Here is a 19,519-nt window from a genome sequence, read left to right as displayed (position 1 = left end):
AGACAGACAGAAAACAGGCCATTTGAAAATGACTTGTGGCTTGCTTCAGCAGCACGTACACTAAAACGGAAATGACACAGAAAGTAGCATGGCTTCTGTACAGGGATGACATGCAAATTTGTGAAAAGAGCTTTCAGGTAATGTTAAGATATGTATGGTTTATACAAATGGCAAAAAATTATAAAGTAAAAACAATAGTTTGAGATATAATAATGGAGGAAATCTGGGTGCTATGGGAGCATATAAGAGGCCATTCAGGGCCAGGTATGGTGGCTCATGCCTATAATTCTAGCACTTTGGGAGGCCAAGGTAGGTGGATCATAGAGAGATCAAGACCATCCTGGCCAACATGGTGAAACCCTGTCTCTACTAAAAATCCAAATATTAGCTGGGCATCGTGGCACATGCCTGTAGTCCCAGCTACTTGGGAGGCTAAGGCAGGATAATCACTTGAACCCAGGAGGCAGAGTTTGCAGTGAGCCGAGATAGCACCATTGCACTCCAGCCTGGGCAACAGAGCGAGACTTTGTCAAAAAAAAAAAAAAAAGAAAAAGGAAAAAGAGGCCATTCAAAGTGGACCTGGAGGTCAGGAGAGAAGTTATTCCTCATCAAGGACTGGACAGCTGAATTAGAATTAGCCAGGTTGTGTGTTGGGGGGCGGGGGAGGTAAGGAGGGGACAGTGGTGATAAAAAGAATGAGGGTGATGGTGGTGGAAAATAGAGTTCCAGGCAGAGGAAACAGGATGGGTGAGAAAGCACGTGGAAATTCCGGGTTTGGTTTCGTTTTCAGACAGGGTCTCGTTCTACTGCCCAGGCTGGAGTGCAGTGGCATGATCATAGCTCACTGCAGCCTCAAACTGCTGAGCCCAAGCTATCCTCCTACCTCAGCCTACTGAATAGCTGGGACTATAGGCTCAGGCCCCCATACCTGGTTAACTTTAACAATTTTTTTTGTAGAGATGGGGTCTCACTATGTTGTTCAGGGTGGTCTTGAACCCCTAGCCTAAATAAATCCTCCCACCTTGGCCTCCCAAAGTGCTGGGATTACAGGTGTGAGCCACCATACCTGCTTTATTTCTATAAATCTTTTTTTTTTTTTTTTTTTTGAGATGCTGTGGCACAACCACAGCCCAAAGTGCTGGGATTACAGGCATGAGCCACTGTGCCTGGCCTCTATAAATTCTTCATATGTAGGTACAGAGTGGGTTGAGGTGGGAGTGGGTGTGGGGTAAGGGTAGGGATGGAGAGAGAGATTCAAGAGATAAGGCCAAGAAGGTAAGTGGCCATGAACTCTTTCAGGTAATGTTAATATGGGTGTAGTTTATCCAAGTGGCAATAGGGTTTTAATTTCAGAAAGAACATTTTGGTTTCAGTGTGATGAATGGATTAGAGGAGGCCAAGACTGAAGGGAAGAAAATTGGATGGTGGTGATTGAATGAAGGCAATGGAGACAGAGAAATGGGTAGATGTGACTGGTGTTGTAGATGAGAATTCATATGACTTGCTGATTGGAGTGAGGGAGCCAGAAGGATCAAGAATGATGTTTGTCTTTTGGGGACAGAGAATATGTCCTTATTCTATGGTGGATACTGGGAGGAGGGGCAGGTTTGAGATAGATGAAGCATTCACTGTTGCATGTGCAGGTCTAGAGCTTGAGAGTAACATGTTTCTTGTCTGCCACCTGGATTGCAGCTGAAGCCACAGGATGGAAAAGATAACTCTGGGGGAGAGCAGAAGAGAACTAAGTAAGAGGGTTGTGGGCAAAACGGGAACACCCACGTTTATGATATGGGCATAGGAAGGGGAGCCCTAGAGGGTAGTGGGAGGAGCATCCAGAGTTGAAGGTGAAATACCAGGAGAGACTGCATCGGTGAATTCATGAGAGCAGCGCAAGGAGTGGGTGATCAGTAGGTCAAATACTGCTGTGTGGTTAGGTCAGATACCAAGTGAAAAGTCTTTAGGTTTAGCAAAAACAGAATCATTGGTGACCTTTTCCTGTGAAGTTTCTGCTGGGGCAGAATCAGACTGCTTCTTGAAGGGAGAATGAATGGGCAATGAGAAATGGAGTCAGAAAGTATAAAGAACAAGTTTCTTCAAGAAACTTACAAGAAAAAAGAGAGGAAGGGAAAGTATCCTAGCTGTAGGAAAACTTGGGCAGCAAAGGTGGGTTTTATTCATTTCTTCTTTTTGAGAAATGATATTTCTTTTGAATTTTTATGAAACACTTGTGCCACTCAATCCCTCCTTTCCAAGACCACCAGAGAAGCTGATGCACAGCAACTGCTACTGCCTTTAAAATGCAGGAGGAACCCTGGAGTAGATTAAAACCTTATTTCAAAGCTTCCTAAACTGATCGCTGTCACTACTCTCTCCACCAGTTTGTTGGTTTATAATGGTGATCAAAGAGAATGTGGTGACCTTTTCCTTGGTATCAGACACCAATAGGCATCATGTACACTGCTTTGGAGTTCGTGAAACACTACATTATGTTATTTAATTTGCACTCTAAAAAAGGTGAGACAGGTATCCTTATTTGCCCTACCTCACAGGCAAAGTACACTTGGCCCTCTGAATCTGTGGGTTCCACATCCATAAATTCAACCAACCATGGATCAAAAATATTAGGAAAAAAAAATTCCGTAAAGTTCCAAAAGGCAAAACTTGAGTTTGCTAAATGCCGAGTACTACATTGACTCCACCAGATAAGGGGATGTGTCAGCACTGTAATAGATATTGTAGGTAACCTTGAGATGACTTACGGGAGGATGTACATAGGTTATATGCAAATATTACACAATTTTATATCAGGGCCTTGAGCATCTGCAGATTTTAGTGTCTGAGGGGATCCTGGAACCAGTCCCCCATGGATACAGAGTGACTGAAATTCAGATTCAAGTCGCTTGTCCAGAACCGCACTTCTGGCAATGATACATAGAAAGTTAAGACCCAGATAGGCTAATTCCAAATATTGTGGTTCAAAAGTGGTTGCCACACACTGAAAGATTAGCTAAGGTCTCTGTATTTCCATGGTAGCATGGTAATATGAAACCTGGGCATAACTTTTTTTTTTTTTTTTTTTTTGAGATAGGGTCTCACTCTGCCACCCAGACTGGAGTACAGTGGCATAATCTCGGCTCACTGCAACCTCTGCCTCCCAGGCTCCAGCAGTCCTCCCTCAGCCTCCTGAGTAGTTGGGACCAGAGGCATATACCACCATGCCTGGCTAATTTTTTGTATTTTTGGTAGAGACAGGGTGTCACCCTGTTCCCCAGGCTGATCTTGAACTCCTGAGTTTAGGAGATCCACCCCGCTTGGCCTCCCAAAGTGCTGGGATTATAAGCATGAACCACCACCCCCAGTCGGCATATCATCTTTCAGTAGATTTTAGAAACAAGACTGAAAGTTGTAGGTCAATTTTGTTATTTTGTTTGAACCCCACATACATTGATACTTGCCTGTCCCCCAAAAAAGTCAAGTTAGTTTTAGAAAGAGGCAATTTATTTTATTTTATTTTTGAGCTGGAAGACTCTCTCTGTCACCAGGCTGGAGTGCAATGGCACAATCTTGGCTCACTTCAACCTGTGCCTCCCAGGTTCAAGTGATTCTCCTGCCTCAGCCTCCCGAGTAGCTGAAATTATAGGCATCCGCCACCACAGCCAGCTATTTTTTGTATTTTTAGTAAAGATGAAGTTTCGCCATGTTGGCCAGCCTAGTCTTGAACTCCTGACCTCAGGTGATCCACCTGCCTTGGCCTCCCAAAGTGCTGGGATTGCAGGCATGAGCCACTGTGCCCGGCTGGCAATTTATTTAAATATGCCTTAATCATTAAAATATGTTTGAATTATTGATTGTAACATCCAATTTGAAATATTTCTTTTAATTCTTTTGACAGAAACATTTGTTTGCAGGTTGTTTTAAGCAAACATTTTTACAAGTGTTTCTATTTATTGGCTAAATGAAAAATGATGTCGCAGGGAAACACTAGTAAAAAGTTTGGGCAATTAGGACTATGTAAACATTTGCAGAAGCACTTGTTTCGCATAAATGAAGTCACAGTTATTATACCCTTGCAAACATTCCAAGTAATGTGTCCAAGGTCACTAAGAGAATTGAGGTTAGCTATTTAGTTAGAGAACAACTTTTTACTGTGTTTATTCAGGAGCCTGTCTTCTACCATTCTCTTAGGGAACTTATAATAACACTGAAGTATTATAGAGATGATTTTTTTTTTTAATTAAGTATAAACTACTTCCCAGGTGTAAAGATGATATTTAGAAGTTAACTCTCTGGGTCATGGGATTAACAAACAGATTTTAAAATAAATAATAGTTAAAGTTGCTGGTGTTTGACACTAAAATTTGAAGCACCATGTTCATGTACCTAAAATGTTAGCCATATTATCCCAGGGTAAGTAATTTGCTCTAGAACTGTCCTATGGGGCTGTGTGTGTATCTTAGAGTCTTGTTTCTACTCACTGACCATATTTCCTTAGACAAGTAACTTCATCTTTTAAAGTCTCAGTTTCCTTGTCTGTAAAGTAGTAATAATAGCAGCTCTCTAACAGGGTGGTTGTGAGGATTTAACAACATAATGTAGTAAAGGGCTTAACATACATTAAGTAGTAAGTACTTTAGTAAGTGTGCAATAAATATTAGCTGTACCTTTTTTTTTTTTTTTTTTTTGAGACGGAGTCTGCGTTCTCAGGCTGGAGTGCAGTGGTGTGATCTCGGCTCACTGCAACTTCCACCTCCCAGGTTCAAGTGATTCTCCTGCCTCAGCCTCCCAAGTAGCTGGGAATACAGGTGCGCCCTACCACGCCCAGCTAATTTTTGTATTTTTAGTAGAGACAGGCTTTCACCATGTTGGCTAGGATGGTCTTCATCTCCTGACCTCATCATCCACCCATCTCGGCCTCCCAAAGTGCTGGGATTATAGGTGTGAGCCACTGCGCCCAGCCAGCTATAACTTTTAAGTCTTGGTTTTAGATAAGGACTTATAAGAACAATATTTGTTTTTAAACATTTTATCAAATACAGCATTCCACCTTTAACACATGTCCATCCACATTGAAGGAGTCCTCTGCAGGACATGTTTAAAGAGCTTAGTATAGCTGTAGCAGTCCCTGACTCAGTTGTTTGAGTCCCAGCTATCAAATGTCTATCATGCTAATGTCAGAGCAAAACAATCCAAGAAGTATGGATCAATCAGAGTTCCAGAATTCAACTTCAGAATGTTCACACATTGTTTGATAAAAATCTATGCCATACTAATGGTAATAGTCCATAATAAATTTAGAAACTGTTTTTTTTTAATTGTTATTTTAATTTACTTTTAATTTTTAGAGACAAAGTTTCACCTTGTTGCCCAGGCTGAAGTGCAATGGCATGATCTCAGCTCACCACAACCTCCACCTCCCAGGTTCAAGCGATTCTCCAGCCTCAGCCTCCCAAGTAGCTGGGATTACAGACATGCGCCACCACACCCAGCTAATTTTTTGTATTTTTAGTAGAGGCAGGGTTTCACCATGTTGGCCAAACTAGTCTCGAACTCATGACCTCAGGTGATCCACCTGCCTCGGCTTCCCAAAGTGCTGGGATTACAGGCATGAGCCACTGCACCTGGCCAGCAGAAACTGTTTTAATGTAAACCCAGATTAGGGAGATGAAAATATAATTCCTAGTAATCTTTTTTAATTTTTATTTATTATTATTATTTTTTAAAGACAGGGTTTCACCATGTTGGCCGTGATGGTCTCGATCTCTTGACCTTGTGATCTACCCGCCTCGGCCTCCAAAAGTGCTGCAGGTAGGAGCCACCACGCCCAGCCTAGTTCCTAGTATTCTTATCCTTCATACCTTATACAATTTTGTTCTGTCCTATGGGATGGGCAGAGATTTTTCTGTCCTTCAGTTTGTACATAGTTAAATGACAAAGACTCATTCTGCTATTTGCCTTATTTTGTGCTTATCTTTGAGGGTCAGAGAGAGTGTTTTGTCTACCTTTGCCAGCCTTGCTTGTTTTCTGACTAAATTCGTAAGAGGCTGATTCGTAGCCAAGGTTGTTGTCACTGATTCAGTCCAAAAGGGAGGGAAAGGTCATAGATGTAGCTCATCACCGCTGAGTGTGTCTGCCCTTTCAAACAAGAGGTGAGTCACCTTTTTGCTTAGATCTTATCACTGGTCTGGTGCTCTTGGGATGCCATTTAACAAAGACCCAGGCTCACTTTTTAGCAGGTTCAAGTTCAGCAGAGACAGAAAATAAATCAATTAATTACTTCTCTCATACATTTACTCTGAATGCCCATAGAAACTGGTTTTGTGAATGTGTGCTAACCCATAAGCCACTTGTTGTTTTGAAAGTTAAAGTTGGAAGTATTCGCCCTTCTGCTAATCAGTTGCAATGCCCAAAAGAGTTAAAGTCAACCGGAAGTGAGGGAATTATTCATTTCCCATGACATCCTCACCACCCAGCAAAGGCCTTCTGTTGTGCAGGAATGTGTCTGTGGGTTGGAAAGACTTGAACAGCTTGTGAAGAAGGCCTTTGCGTTCTCGCCTTCCATGTGTGTGGTTGTTAGTTTACATAGTGCTCACTCTTTGGTGGAACCTTTGAGGCTATTGTTGTAGGCTGACAGCTTCATGCCAGAAGCAGCATGATTTCTTTTCTGTTTTTTTGAGTTGGAGTCTTGCCCCTGTCACAGAGGTGGGAGTACAGTGGCACGATCTCGGCTCACTGCAACCTCCAACTCCCAGGTTCAAGCGATTCTCCTTCCTTAGCCTCCTGAGTAGTTGGGATTACAGGCGTGTGCCACCACGCCCAGCTAATTTTTGTATTTTTAGTAGAGACGGGATTTTGTCATGTTGTCCAGGCTGGCCTCAAACTCCAGACCTCAGGTGATCCACCCACCTCTGCCTCCCAAGGTATTAGGATTACAGGTGTGAGCCCCTGCGCCGGCAAGAAGCAGCATGATTTCTAGAGCAGGTATGATTGCTTTTGTTGTATGTTTGTTTGTTTCCTTCGTCTTTTATTTCTTTTGACTGAAGTAATCTCTGTATACCTATCATTGTCATTTAATTGTGTTCTGTTCCTTAAGATTCTTTATTGTCCCTTAATTAGTAGTGATTTCTTATTTGTACTTGTATGACACCTTTTATATACTTTTGTTAAAGTGTTTTTTATACTTGGTTTTATGGTGTCATTCTCCAATAGCTATTTAGCTCTTCAAGAGCAGGAGCTGTGTTTTGTGTCTCTAACATCTAACATAATGTTTGGTTACTTGGTCCATCCCCTGTAAATGCTTGTTGAGGATAAATGGTTATGTGGTTAGAAATCAGCTAACTTCTAATAGGAATAGTAATTATTTTATTAGAGTTTATAAAAAACTTTCACATACTTTGTTCACATTTGTGCTTCTTCACTTTCTAAGGTATATGCGAGCAAGCATGGGCAGGATTTCCATTTTGCAGATAAGAAGGGCAGAGGCCCTGAGTCAGCCTGCCTTGCTGAATGTCAGTTAGCTTAGAAGGCAGTGTGGGGACATGACCCTTTCCTGGTGTCATGAATTTATGTTCTTCCTATTGCCACACCTCTCTCCCACTGAACAAACTCAGTACTTAGTCTGAGTGGCTCAGAGGTTGGATTCAACCTACTCACTCCTTGTTTATGGTCCTTCTAACATCAGGGCCCCTGTGTGATTTAAGGTGATTTAAAAGGTAATTGAACTTGGGTGGCCCAGAGGACTCAGTAATTAGACAAGGATTCCAGGAACTTTGTTTTCTTCTCTTTGGGAACTACAACTGACAATAAATTAGTCACCTTGGGTTCTGTTTCATCATCTTTACAATAGTCCCACTACTTTACTCACCTCTCTTTTTTGAGTCCACTATAGGTATTTATTAAGAAGTTTATCAGGCTGGGCACGGTGGCTCATGCCTGTAATCCCAACACTTTGGGAGGCCAAGGCAGGTGGATCACTAGTTATCTTTGGATAACAGATAACATATTCTTTTATCCAAAGCAAGTGAAATTAATAAATATGTAGAAACCAATAGCTCCCTGAAAGACAGGGTTTCCATAATGCTAATATACCGTTAATAATAATTGTTCCACTGCCAGTAAAATTCCAAAGGACTCCACAATAAAGACAAGGATTTTTTTTTTTTTAAGACAGAGTCTTGCACTGTCACCCTGGCTAGAGTGCAGTGTTGTGTTCTCAGCTCACTGCAACTTCCGCCTCTACCTCCTGGGTTCAAGTGATTCTCCTGCCTCAGCCTCCCAAGTAGCTGGAATTATAGGCACCCACCATTATGCCCAGGAGTTCAAGATCAGCCTGGCCAACATGGTGAAACCCCATTTATACTAAAAGTACGTAAAATTAGCCAGGTGTGGTGGCAGGTGCCTGTAATCCCAGCTACTCAGGAAGCTGAGTCAGGAGAATTGCTAAAACCTAGGAGATGGATGTTGCAGTGAGCCAAGATCACGCTATTGCAACAAGAGTGAAACTCCATCTCAAAAAAAAAAAAGACGTTTATCAAACACTTACTTTTTTATTATTATTATTTCCATGAGTTTGTGGGGAACAGGTGGTATTTGGTTACTAAGTTCTTTAGTGGTGACTTGTTGGATTTTGGTGCACCCATCCCTCAAGCAGTATACACTGAACCTAATTTGTAGTCTTTTATCTCTCATCCTCTTCCCACCCTTTCCCCCTAAGTCCCCAAAGTCTGTTGTCTCATTCTTATGCCTTTGAATCCTCATAGCTTAGCTCCCATTTATGAATGAGAACATGTGATGTTTGGGTTTTCATTCCTGAGTTACTTCACATAGAATAGTAGTCTTAGTAGTCTTAATTCCATCCAGGTTGCTGCAAATGCCATTAATTCATTCTTTTTTATGGCTGACTAATAATCCATCACATATATGTGTAACTGTGATACACATACACACACACACACACATATAACAGTTTTTTTCCACTCATTCATTGAATGATGGGCATTTGGGCTGGTTCTACATTTTTGCAACTGCGAATTGTGCTGCTATAAACATGCATGAGCAAGTGTCTTTTCCTCTGGGTAGATACCCAGTATTGGGATTGCTGGGTCAAATGGTAGTTCTACTTTCAGTTCTTTAAGCAATCTCCACACTGTTTTCTATAGTGGTTGTACATAGGGAATGTACATAGTTTACATTCCCACCAGCAGTATAGAGGTGTTCCCTTTTCACCACATCCACGCCAACATCTATTATTTTTTATTTTTTGATTACGGTCATTCTTGCAGGAGTAAGGTACATTGTGGTTTGACTTGCGTTTCCCTGATCATTAGTGATGTTGAACATTTTTTCCTAAGTGTGTTGGCCATTTGTTATCAAGCACTTTATTCTAAACCACACATGTGAAAAATGATTATTCTCAGTAAAAGCCAAGTGATTTTTCCTGAGATTAACTCAGTTTTAGGAGTTTTGTAAGATAATTAGATGAAACACAGTCCTGTATTAAATTTAAAAGCACAGCCTCTATTACTCAGGCTCAAATAGAAGATTTAACTAGTTATGTGAACGGATGACATCTTTAAATCTACTTCCCCAGTCCTTTCTGTGTATCTTGCATATTTGGTCTCACTGTACTTCCTTGTTGTTACATTCATTGTTGCAGTCAGCCACACTAGCTGGCTTGGCACAGATGGAACCTACCTGCACCTCACCAGTTACTCCTGTTGCAATTGGAGGCTGATACGGTTTTTATCATGGAAGTTTTCACCTTCTTCATCTCAGTCCCCAGATGAAGCTAATTCAAGAGGTTCTTTTGTTTGTTTTCTAATCACCATTCCCTGCCATGGAGGCAAACAGAGATGGAAAACATCAAGTCTGCATTTTTAGACATTACATAACTGAAGTTTGTGTCTGCCTGTTTTGTTTCTAAGAGCAGGACATGTTAGATCTCTGGTGGTTTTATGAAAATGGGCTTCCCAACCAGAAGTTTGGCTTTCCAATTTGACATAAAGGTGCAGTAACATTGCTGCCTTCAGTAGCAAAGCAATCTGAGATTTAAAATGCCATGCTTATGTTTAGTTAAGTTTCTGGGGCAGCAAACATCTCGATGATTTAGCAGGCGGCAAACAATAAACATGTGCAAAGATGTACTGAAAAATGTTTTAAATGGATTGTTGGGGCTTTTTCAAAGGGAACATCTCATTACTGGTGTTGTAAAGAGTTTGAGCTCTAAGTCACTGGAAAATGAACCCAGCCAAGTTGCTGTTATTGTAGTGGTTCACAGGACAATTTCTAAGTAATGCATAGGTGCTTTGGTTTCCATAAAAGATCTGAGTGAGTTATTTGCTACCCGATCTTTGCATGTTATTTTTAAGCCCGGTTTTAATACCTAGGAAGCCCTTTCTACTGCAAAAAAAAAATGTAAAAGCTTGAGTCAACATAATGTTTTGGAAAGTATGTCAAATTTTACTTAAACGAGCATGTAAGGAATTCAAATATAATTTTGCCAGAAAACTAGAGTGATATATATATATATATATATATATATATATATATATATTTACAGATGTCAGTGTTTTGAAAATATACTGTTTATTCAGTTATTCATTCAACAAATGCTTACTGAGTACCCACTGTATACTAACCACAGTTGTAGGCCCAATGAGAGTTATACAAATGGAAGAGGGCAGAATTGCTGCTTTCAAGTTCCTGTAAGTCCAGTACGTAGGCGTGTGGCCTCACGCAAGTTACTTGATATCACTGAGCTTCCTCATTTGTAAAATGAGGATAGTAGCACCCACATTACACATTTTGGGACTTAGATATATAAAGCACCAAGCAACATACCTGGCACAAAATAGGCTTTTGATAACTTATAATTATTATCATTATTGTCATTTGAGAAAGAACATGCAGCATGCAGTATATGTTGTGGGGGAGGTACCAAAGATATTCTGTGGCAGTTCAAAGAAAGAACAGACCATTTTAGGATCAGGGACCCAGAAAAGCTTGCGGAAGAGGTGGCATTTGAGCTGGGCCTTGAAGAATAGAATTTCAGTAGGTAGAGGTGGGAAGAGGGTATTTCAGAGATAACTGCAAGCCTCTTCTGAAATAACTGGAAGAGCATAACATTTGAATAATAGCATTCCATTTGGAGGAAAAGTGTGTGAATTGAAATAGAAAGTTGGAATGGCAAACTAGTCCAAGATTGTGAAAGGCCTAGAGTGTCAGGTTAAAGAGTTGAACCTTGTCAATGGGAGCTTCATCGAAGGGTTTCTCTGGTGCCCAGAACAGTGTCCAGCCCATAGTAGGCACTCAGCAAATACTCATTGAGTAAATAACTGAGTATGGTTTTAGACAAATGAAGCTTAGTAAGCCAGGTAGAAATGTCTTACAAATAGCAGGGAGCGTAGGACCAGAAGTCAATTCTGAGATTGAGACTGAAGGTAGAAATTTGAACAGCGTGAATATAGAAGAAGTTATTGGAGTTGCACGTGTGGATAAATTGATTTAAGGAGAGTATCATGTAGCTCTAGCCAGAGAAGAGAGCTCAGACAATGCTCACATTTGATGAGACCAGGAAGGGAAGGAAGAAAATGGAGACTAAATAGGTAGAAATGAGAAGAAAACCTCAGTGAATGTAGTACTTATGAAACCCTGGGAGGAAACTTTTAAGGAGGGACTGTTTAACAGCATAAGAAGGTTAAGGGCTTTGAAAACATTAATGGCTATGTAATGGGGAGGTCCCTTGGTAGCTATAGAAGAGAAGTTCAATTGAGTGGGGTCTTGCATCAGGTTGTAAAGTATAAATAGCCACAGCACTCCCTGGGACATTTCTTTTGGTCTGTTTTTTTTGTTTTGCATGGTTAGTATTTACTGGTATTTGCTTTTTTTGGAGCATGCATTTAAACAAACAGTGTGCCCAAATTGTATATATAGTTTTGATTCCCATTAAATATTGGACAAAAGTATACCTAACTATTGACTTACTTTAACTGAGTTATGAGATCATGACTGATTTTTATTTTCTTTTCCATGTCTGTCACTATTTTCCAGAGTTTCCACAAGTACACACACACACACACGCACACACACACACACGTTATTTTTATTTATTTATTTATTTATTTATTTTGAGATAGGCTCTTACTCTGTCATCCAGGCTGGAGTGCAGCAGTGAAGTTACAGCTTACTGCAACCTTGAACTCCTGGGCTCAAGGGTTCCTTTTGCCTTAGTCCCCTGAGTAGCTGGGACTACAGGCACATGCCACCACATCTGACTAATTTTTAATTTTTAATTTTTGTTTTTAGAGAAAGGGTCTCACTGTGTTGCCTAGGCTGGTCTTGAACTCCTGGCCTCAAGTTATCCTCCTGCCTCAGCCTCCCAAAGTGCTGGGATTATAGGCATGAGCCACCACCTCCAGCCCAAATTATTTTTTTAATGGTATGCTCTTTATGTATTGTGGCAATTGTCTTTTCTTCCACTGAAACTTAGATACAATGTAGCCATTTAATGTTTGCTCCAAACCTGTGAAAATGGGATTCCATCTGTGTTTCTAGCTGTCTGCTTCATCTGATAGCCCCCTGAGCTCTTTTTATGAGGTCCACCCTGGCACCATTTCCTTGCCTACTGCTGATGGCATGCCTGCACTCCATCGACATCCTTAACGTTGCCATGTAGCCTCGTGGTCCAGAAAGGCCATTTTACTAGGGGCAGATCCTCTTGTGGATCCTTCACATGATGTAATTCTTAGACAATTCTCAGTCAGCCACAACCTTAAATCAAAGTGAAGACCATGTGAGAGCCCAGAATGTTGACCATCCTTGTAATCACCCTTGGCTCTATTTTTGAAAATTAATAGACAGATATAAATTATCCTTGGTGTCTTTGCCATTGCCGTTTTCTTCCCAGTCCAGCTGCTTCTAAAATGATATGGCCCCAGACACCTTCAGCACTCACAATATTCTGAGCCACTTATGAGGGAGGAAGTCAGCACTTTTACCATCCAGCTCAGGAGGACACGGCATCTCTGTATGAGTCAGGGTAGAATTATTACTCATAAGGGCTTCTGCCTCTGTGTGGGAGAACTACTGTATTCATCCTGTTAATTAGCCTTGCCTAACGAGCATGTAAACAACAGATTTCTTTGTTAGGAAATAGCAATACACTGATTCTCCATCCTGTTACGTTTTGATGCATGCATAGGATTCTTTGGGTTGAGCTCTTTTATTACCCTACTGACAAATGGACCTCAATTTCTCAATGTATTAAATAGGGGCATTCTATACAAATATAAGATAAAATGTCTATAGATCGCTGAGTTTGGTTGAAAAACAGTGTATTATAAATAGTTTGTTGCTGACTTTGCCTTTGTTGGACTGACAAATCTTTCCAGGGAGAGAAGAGGAACTCGTGGTTGTTGAATGGGTGAGGTCCAGTGGAGTGCTCCATAATTATATAGCAGTTTACATTTGTACAGGCATGTTGGAGCAGCTACCTAGTGAATGATCCACATGCAATGCAATTTAATATTAGCAACTCTATTGGATACAGGTAGCTGAGTAAGGCATGCAGAGGTTAAATGGTTTCCCAGAGGCCACCCAGCAAGTGTGTGGTTGAGCCAGATTTAGAACACAGTTCTAATTAGCTCCTGATTTCCAGTTTTGTACTGAGGCAAACCACACCGCACCCACACGGTGATCTTATTCCCTTCACTTTGTCTCCTTTATATTTTGACCTATCTGAATATATTATTATATTTTGATTAATTTCAAAACCAAATGAGACAAGCTAGTAAGAAGTACTCAATTATAGAAATTAAACTTGACATCAGACTCTTGTACTGTAGTGAATTTGAGGGCTATAGAGCCCAGGAAAAAGATGAAATTCCAAAGAGTAAGGTTGGAAAACAGAGTCTAAAAGAATGAAGACAGAGATTGTATAGGAGGATAAACAAGAAGGGCACGGTGCCTGCAGTCAAGTAGCTCAGAGTTTAGAGTAGGATCTAGAGAGATTGGCGGATCATTTCAGTACACTGTGGCAAACCCGGTGTGCTATGAGAGCCTGAACAATTAGGAAAGTTTCCTTAACTTGGACAAAAGCATGGAGGAGTAAAACAACAAGGTGGGTGGGTGTTGGTGAAGAACTTTAATTTGGAGAAGTGGATAGGTCATGAGGCGCTCTTTCTTATGCAACAAGACAGCAATGCATTTGTTCAACACGTGTCTATTTAGTGTGTGTGTGTGTGTGTGTGTGCGTGCGCGCACGTGTGTGCATGTGTGTGTGTGCAAAACACTATTCCATGTATTTGGGGTACATTAATGAACACAGTGAATACAAATTCCTGGACTCGTAGAGCTTATATTTTAGTGGAGAGAGAGAGAAAAACATTAAATGTTAAATAAGTCAATTAAATGATATGTTAAAAGGTAAGTGCTTAAGGAAAAGGGTACCTCAAGTCAGGTGATAAGGTTAACATGAACAGTAGTAAGTCATGTTCATAATATGTACCCTTAATATTATATGATGAGAATGGTACTTCACCTCTGTGAACTTCCTCTCAAAAACATAGCCCTGGTTTCATGATGAGAAAAACATCAAACAAATCCAAAATGAAGGGCATTCTATGAAATACTTGACTAGTACTCCTAAAAACTGTCAAAGTCATCAAAAGCAGGTAAAGTCTAAGACACTGTCATAGCCAAGGCAAAACCAAAGAAACATGACAATTAAATGTCATGTTGTACCCTGTATTGGATCCTGGAATAGATTGAGAACATTAGGGAAATTTGAAGAATTCTGAAGAAAGTATAGACTTTAATTAATAATAATGTAACAATATCAGTTCATTAATTGTGACAAATGTATCATACTAATGTAAGATGTTACATAGAGGAAACTGAGCATGGGGTGTATAGGAACTGAGTATATTATCTTTGTAATAATTCTATAGCTATAAAACTGTTGCCTGGGAGTGGTGGCTCATGACTATAGTCCTAGCACTTTGGGAGGTGTAGGCAGGTAGATCACCAGAGTTCAAGAGTTCAAGACCAGCCTGGCCAACGTGGTGAAACCCTGTCTCTACTAAAAATACAACAATTAATCAGGCGTGGTGGCAGGCGCCTATGATCCCAGCTACTCAGGAGGCTGAGACAGGAGAATCATTTGAACCTGAGGGGCAGAGGTTGCAGTGAGCCAAGACTGTGCCACTGCACTCCAGCTGGGTAAAAGAGCAAAACTCTGTCTCAAAAAAACAAAAAATCTATTTTAAAATGAAAAGTTTATTTAAACAAAAGCAGAGTAAAAGAGATCAAGAGTCTAGGGCAGAGAAGTGCATTACAGTTTTAAAGAGGGTGGTCAGGGAGGTCAGGTCATATGAACAATTACTTAAGGAGAGAGTTGTTCAGGTTGGGGTATCTGGGGGAACAGCGAATGCAAAGGCCCTGAGTTGAGAGCTTGCCTGCATGTATGAAAGTGCTCACAGGGCTTCTTACCTTCTTTGGGCCTCAGTGTCTTATTCTATGAAATGTTAAGGTTGAAAAGATTATCTCAAAGGCCAGTTTCCTTGTCGAACAGTCTATGGGTTTAGACCATGTGGTATTGAAGTATTACACCAGCCAGCGTGGCCATCAATAGTTATATACTTTTCTTTTTTTAATTTTTTTTGTTTGTTTGTTTTGAGACAGGGTCTTGCTTGGTTGCCCAGGCTGGAGTGCAGTGGTGTAATCTTGGCTTGTTGCAACCTTCAACTCCTGGGTTCAAATGATCTTCCCACCTCAGTCTCCCGAGTAGCTGGGATTACAGGTGCACACCACCATGACTGGCTCATTTTTGTATTTTTAGCAGAGATAATGTTTCACCATGTTGGCCAGGCTTGTCTCAAACTTTTGGCAGAGCAAGTGATCCACCTACCTCCCAAAGTGCTGGGATTACAGGCATGAGCCACTTCACCTGGCCTGTTATATACTTCTAACCAGCCTCTAGTTACCAAGCCAGAAGCATAAAAAAGAATATTTCTAGCTGGGCACGGTGGCTCATGCCTATAATCCCAGCACTTTGGGAGGATGAGGCAGGCGGATCACCTGAGGTCAGGAGTTCGGAACTAGCCTGGGCAAAACGGTGAAACCCCATCTTTAAAAAAAAAAAAAGAATATTTCTAGATAGTTTGATAAATAATAAAAAAAAGAAATAGATAATTACTTTGAGGGTGATTTATACTTTCTCTATCATGAGTAAAGACTGAATTTGAAACACTGGATAAGAAAAGGAGTATCAGTAATCTTTAATGAACAACTTAATGCTCTGAACCTTGGTACCTCTTTTATAAAATGAGAAACTTGTACTTTGTTTATGTTCATTTCAATTTTTAGTAAGGAAAGAACTAAAATATTTATTATATTTATGTATATTTCTGTCTCTGCCATACAAGATGAAATTGAAAAATATCCCAAGTTTCAAAATTACAGAAGCACTAAAACCCTGTTACACAGTTGGAAAGACTGAAGGTTTAACTTTAGATAGACTCAGGAAAAAAAAAAAAACCCTGTTTACAGCTAGAAAAGTTTTATTACTAATATATATCTTTAAAAATAAATCTGTGCCTTGCTTCATGAAGTACTAACATAATAAATATCAAAATATATAAAAGTAGACAAATTCATAGTCATTATCACTTTGCAAGAGGTTCTATAGAGGTCCTATGAACTGCAAACCTCCTTGATACTCCTAAAATAAAAGTCTATATATATGAGTTTAATTTACATATGTTAAGCAAGGTGGTTTGGTGCTGTTGATATAAATGTAATGGTTTAATGACCTAAGTGGTAAACATTAATTTAACCATAAAAATTGTGAAGTTTTTACAAAGAAAGCACATCTGTCTACCTTTGTGACAACATATATGTAATAGTCCATTTTCACGCTGCTGATAAAGATATACCCAAGACTGGGTAATTTACAAAAGGAAGAGTTTTATTGGACTTACAATTCCATATGGCTGAGGAGGCCTCACAAACATGGTGGAAGGTGAAAGGCACGTCTCACATGGCGGCAGACAAGAGAAGAACTTCTGCAGAGAAACTCGTCCTTTTAAAACTATCAAATCTCATGAGACTTAATCACTATCACAAAAACAGCATGGGAAAGAACTGCCTCTATGATTCAGTTACCTCCCACTGGGTCCCTCCCACAACACATGGGAATTCAAGATGAGATTTGGGTGGGGACACAGCCAAACCATATCAATATATAATGGTGTTGCTAATTACCTAGTTTTGCCTACTTATAAGAAGTTAAGGATAAAAAAGCCCTTGCCTAGTTGTTTGATTGGTTGGTTTTGGTAAAGATGCAAAGGTGTATGTGACAGTTGGGTACTTGAAATGTGACTAGTGTGACTGAGGAACTTTAATTTTACTACATTTAAATGTGAATGGTCATAATGACTAGTGTCTACTGTACTGGCTAGCATCATTGTCAAGGTCTGCTGTAATTTGGCCTGGACTTGATGATCTAGTGTTTCCTGGAAAGCATGGGTTACTGCTCATGTAGGATTCTTTCTGCTCTGGTAGAGATGTAAGATTTGGGGCTTGAGTTCTGGAGGGAGAAAAGGATGAACTCAAGCCTGCCACTCAGGCCGTGGCTTCACCTTAAGCTCTTTGACACCCTAGAGACTAGACCCATACTCTGAGGCCAATCCTAGAAGTCTCGGGGAGTTTGGAGCCTGAAACCCTAAGAATGCTGGAGCAATTCTGAAGTCCAGAGTCATCATTAGGCATTATATAATCTAAACCTAAGAAACACAAGCACAGTCACATTCGTGTTTTAAAAAAGGGCAGAGCTTCCTTCTCGGCTTCCCTGTTGCACCTTTAAACCCAACAAATCATCAGTGCTTTCAAAGTTTGTGAAAGGACTCCAGCATTTATGACTTTTAGACTGATTATGATACAGCCCCAGTCACAGAATTCCTAGTCTCTTTTGCTTACTATTTTAGGTCAGCATATCAGAGATTTGCCAGGGCAATCTTTTCACAAATGCTCTCAAAGCATTTTCTCTGTGTGAGCAAAAGATATTGACCTTAATTCCTCTTATCAAGTGCTCCACCCTGCTCCATGTAAGTTTTTATCCAAAGCGGGTAGTGATATGTATTACTGACAAAGGCACTTCTGTGTAAGTGTTGTCTGCCTTTGTGCTTGGCTGCCATAGAAGAGTAATTCAGCAGATTTGTGTGCTGTAGAATACAATGAACCATGTGCCAATGTTATCCTGTTTATTTTCTTCCAGGAAATCACGGATTGGCATGGCATTGCTTTGACAAGTACTTCCTGTTGTCTTCACTGAAGTCTCTCTGCAGAATAATCTCAAAGGAATATTTGGTCTCCCAAATGTTAATGCCCATTAGCCACTGACAAATACTCTTAATTGCTGGGAAAACGTCAACCACCCTTGTGTTTAGCCTGCTCCAGGAAGCCCAATGAAGGTTTCTTCCAGTTGTTTCCATAGCTCTATTGCTGAAGTACCTCTTTTGGTTGGGTGAATGTTCATGAAGCCATTTCTTGAACCAGCTTAGGAGGCTGAGGCCTCCTGGAGCCTGTGACATGGAAGCTTTGGAAGTGGATGATATCAGCCCAGCTTTAGAAGTTACAGAGGAGTTCTTTGGTACTTTGGATAGTAAGCTAGAAAAGGCTGTGCAGCAAGCAGAGGTTTATGGGATCCAGGAAGTCCCTGAACTGGTGGGGCATGAAGTACTCAGTAACATCACAGACAATGGTGCTTTGAGAAATGTGGCCTCCCTGGGCAAGGGGGGCATGATTTGGGACCACTGTAAGAGCAGGCTCTTAGAAACCAAAGCTCAAAATGTCTTCCCTGCCAAAGAACAGTTTATGGTCCAGAGAGGGACGACCCCAGATAATCTTTCCTGGATGGAACAAAAGGAAGCATCAACCTTTAATTTTTTCAATATCTGTCAGCGTCGGCGGGACCGGCCTCGTTCTGTGAATGACTTACTGGATGAGACCTCTACTTTCAAGCCAGGGCACGCTCGATCACGATCAGATATTACCCAAGTGGACTGGAGGGTGGTCCTCAAAACCACGCCTTTGCAGCAGCAGCAACAGCAGCAGCCTTCCCTTCAAGGCCCGCACTTTACCAGGCCGTCTTTTCTGTTGCCCTCACCAAGTAAGATAGAAGATGCTCAAGGAAATACTGGTATGTTTTTAAATGTTATTATTTCTTTATTTTTTTTCTTTTTGGGGCTGCGACTCAGATAAGTTCATATGTTTTTATATCTGACTTCTACTGAACAATTGTTGATTTTTCCTTTGTCTCTCTTAATCAGCCTCATGACAATCTTACGCTCCAGCATTCATGTCTGGCCTTGCTTATTTAAGCTCCCTCTTCCATTTTCTTGTGTATTTTACCAGGCTTCAGGTCAACAGTCTTATTATCTTCCTAAAAGGCATTTAGTGAAAAGATAATTATGGTAAATCCTCCCTTTCTGATCTTGTATGTTAGAATCAGAATACTCTCTTTTTT

At 40.6% G+C, this 19,519-nt stretch overlaps 1 protein-coding gene across 3 annotated transcripts in view; it reads left to right on the top strand.

The window, feature by feature from the left end:
- PLEKHM3 (pleckstrin homology domain containing M3) overlaps window positions 1-19,519 on the top strand; it is a 200,929-nt gene that overhangs the window by 6,874 nt on the left and 174,536 nt on the right. For 2 of the 3 annotated variants that reach the window (XM_017546708.2, XM_037745058.1), the window contains exon 2: window positions 18,269-19,192. In XM_017546708.2, the coding sequence (XP_017402197.1) occupies window positions 18,583-19,192 (610 nt within the window). In that variant the 5' untranslated portion in view covers window positions 18,269-18,582. Of the gene's footprint in view, window positions 1-6,897; window positions 6,979-18,268; window positions 19,193-19,519 lie in introns of those variants that run through there. The other variant, XM_037745057.1, reaches the window with a different exon arrangement.

The sequence above is a fragment of the Cebus imitator genome, unplaced genomic scaffold (genome assembly GCF_001604975.1).
Source record: "Cebus imitator isolate Cc_AM_T3 unplaced genomic scaffold, Cebus_imitator-1.0 Scaffold191, whole genome shotgun sequence".
NCBI lineage: Eukaryota > Metazoa > Chordata > Mammalia > Primates > Cebidae > Cebus > Cebus imitator.
The sequence above is the reverse complement of the archived record's forward strand: the minus strand, read 5'-3'. Positions and strand labels throughout refer to the sequence as shown.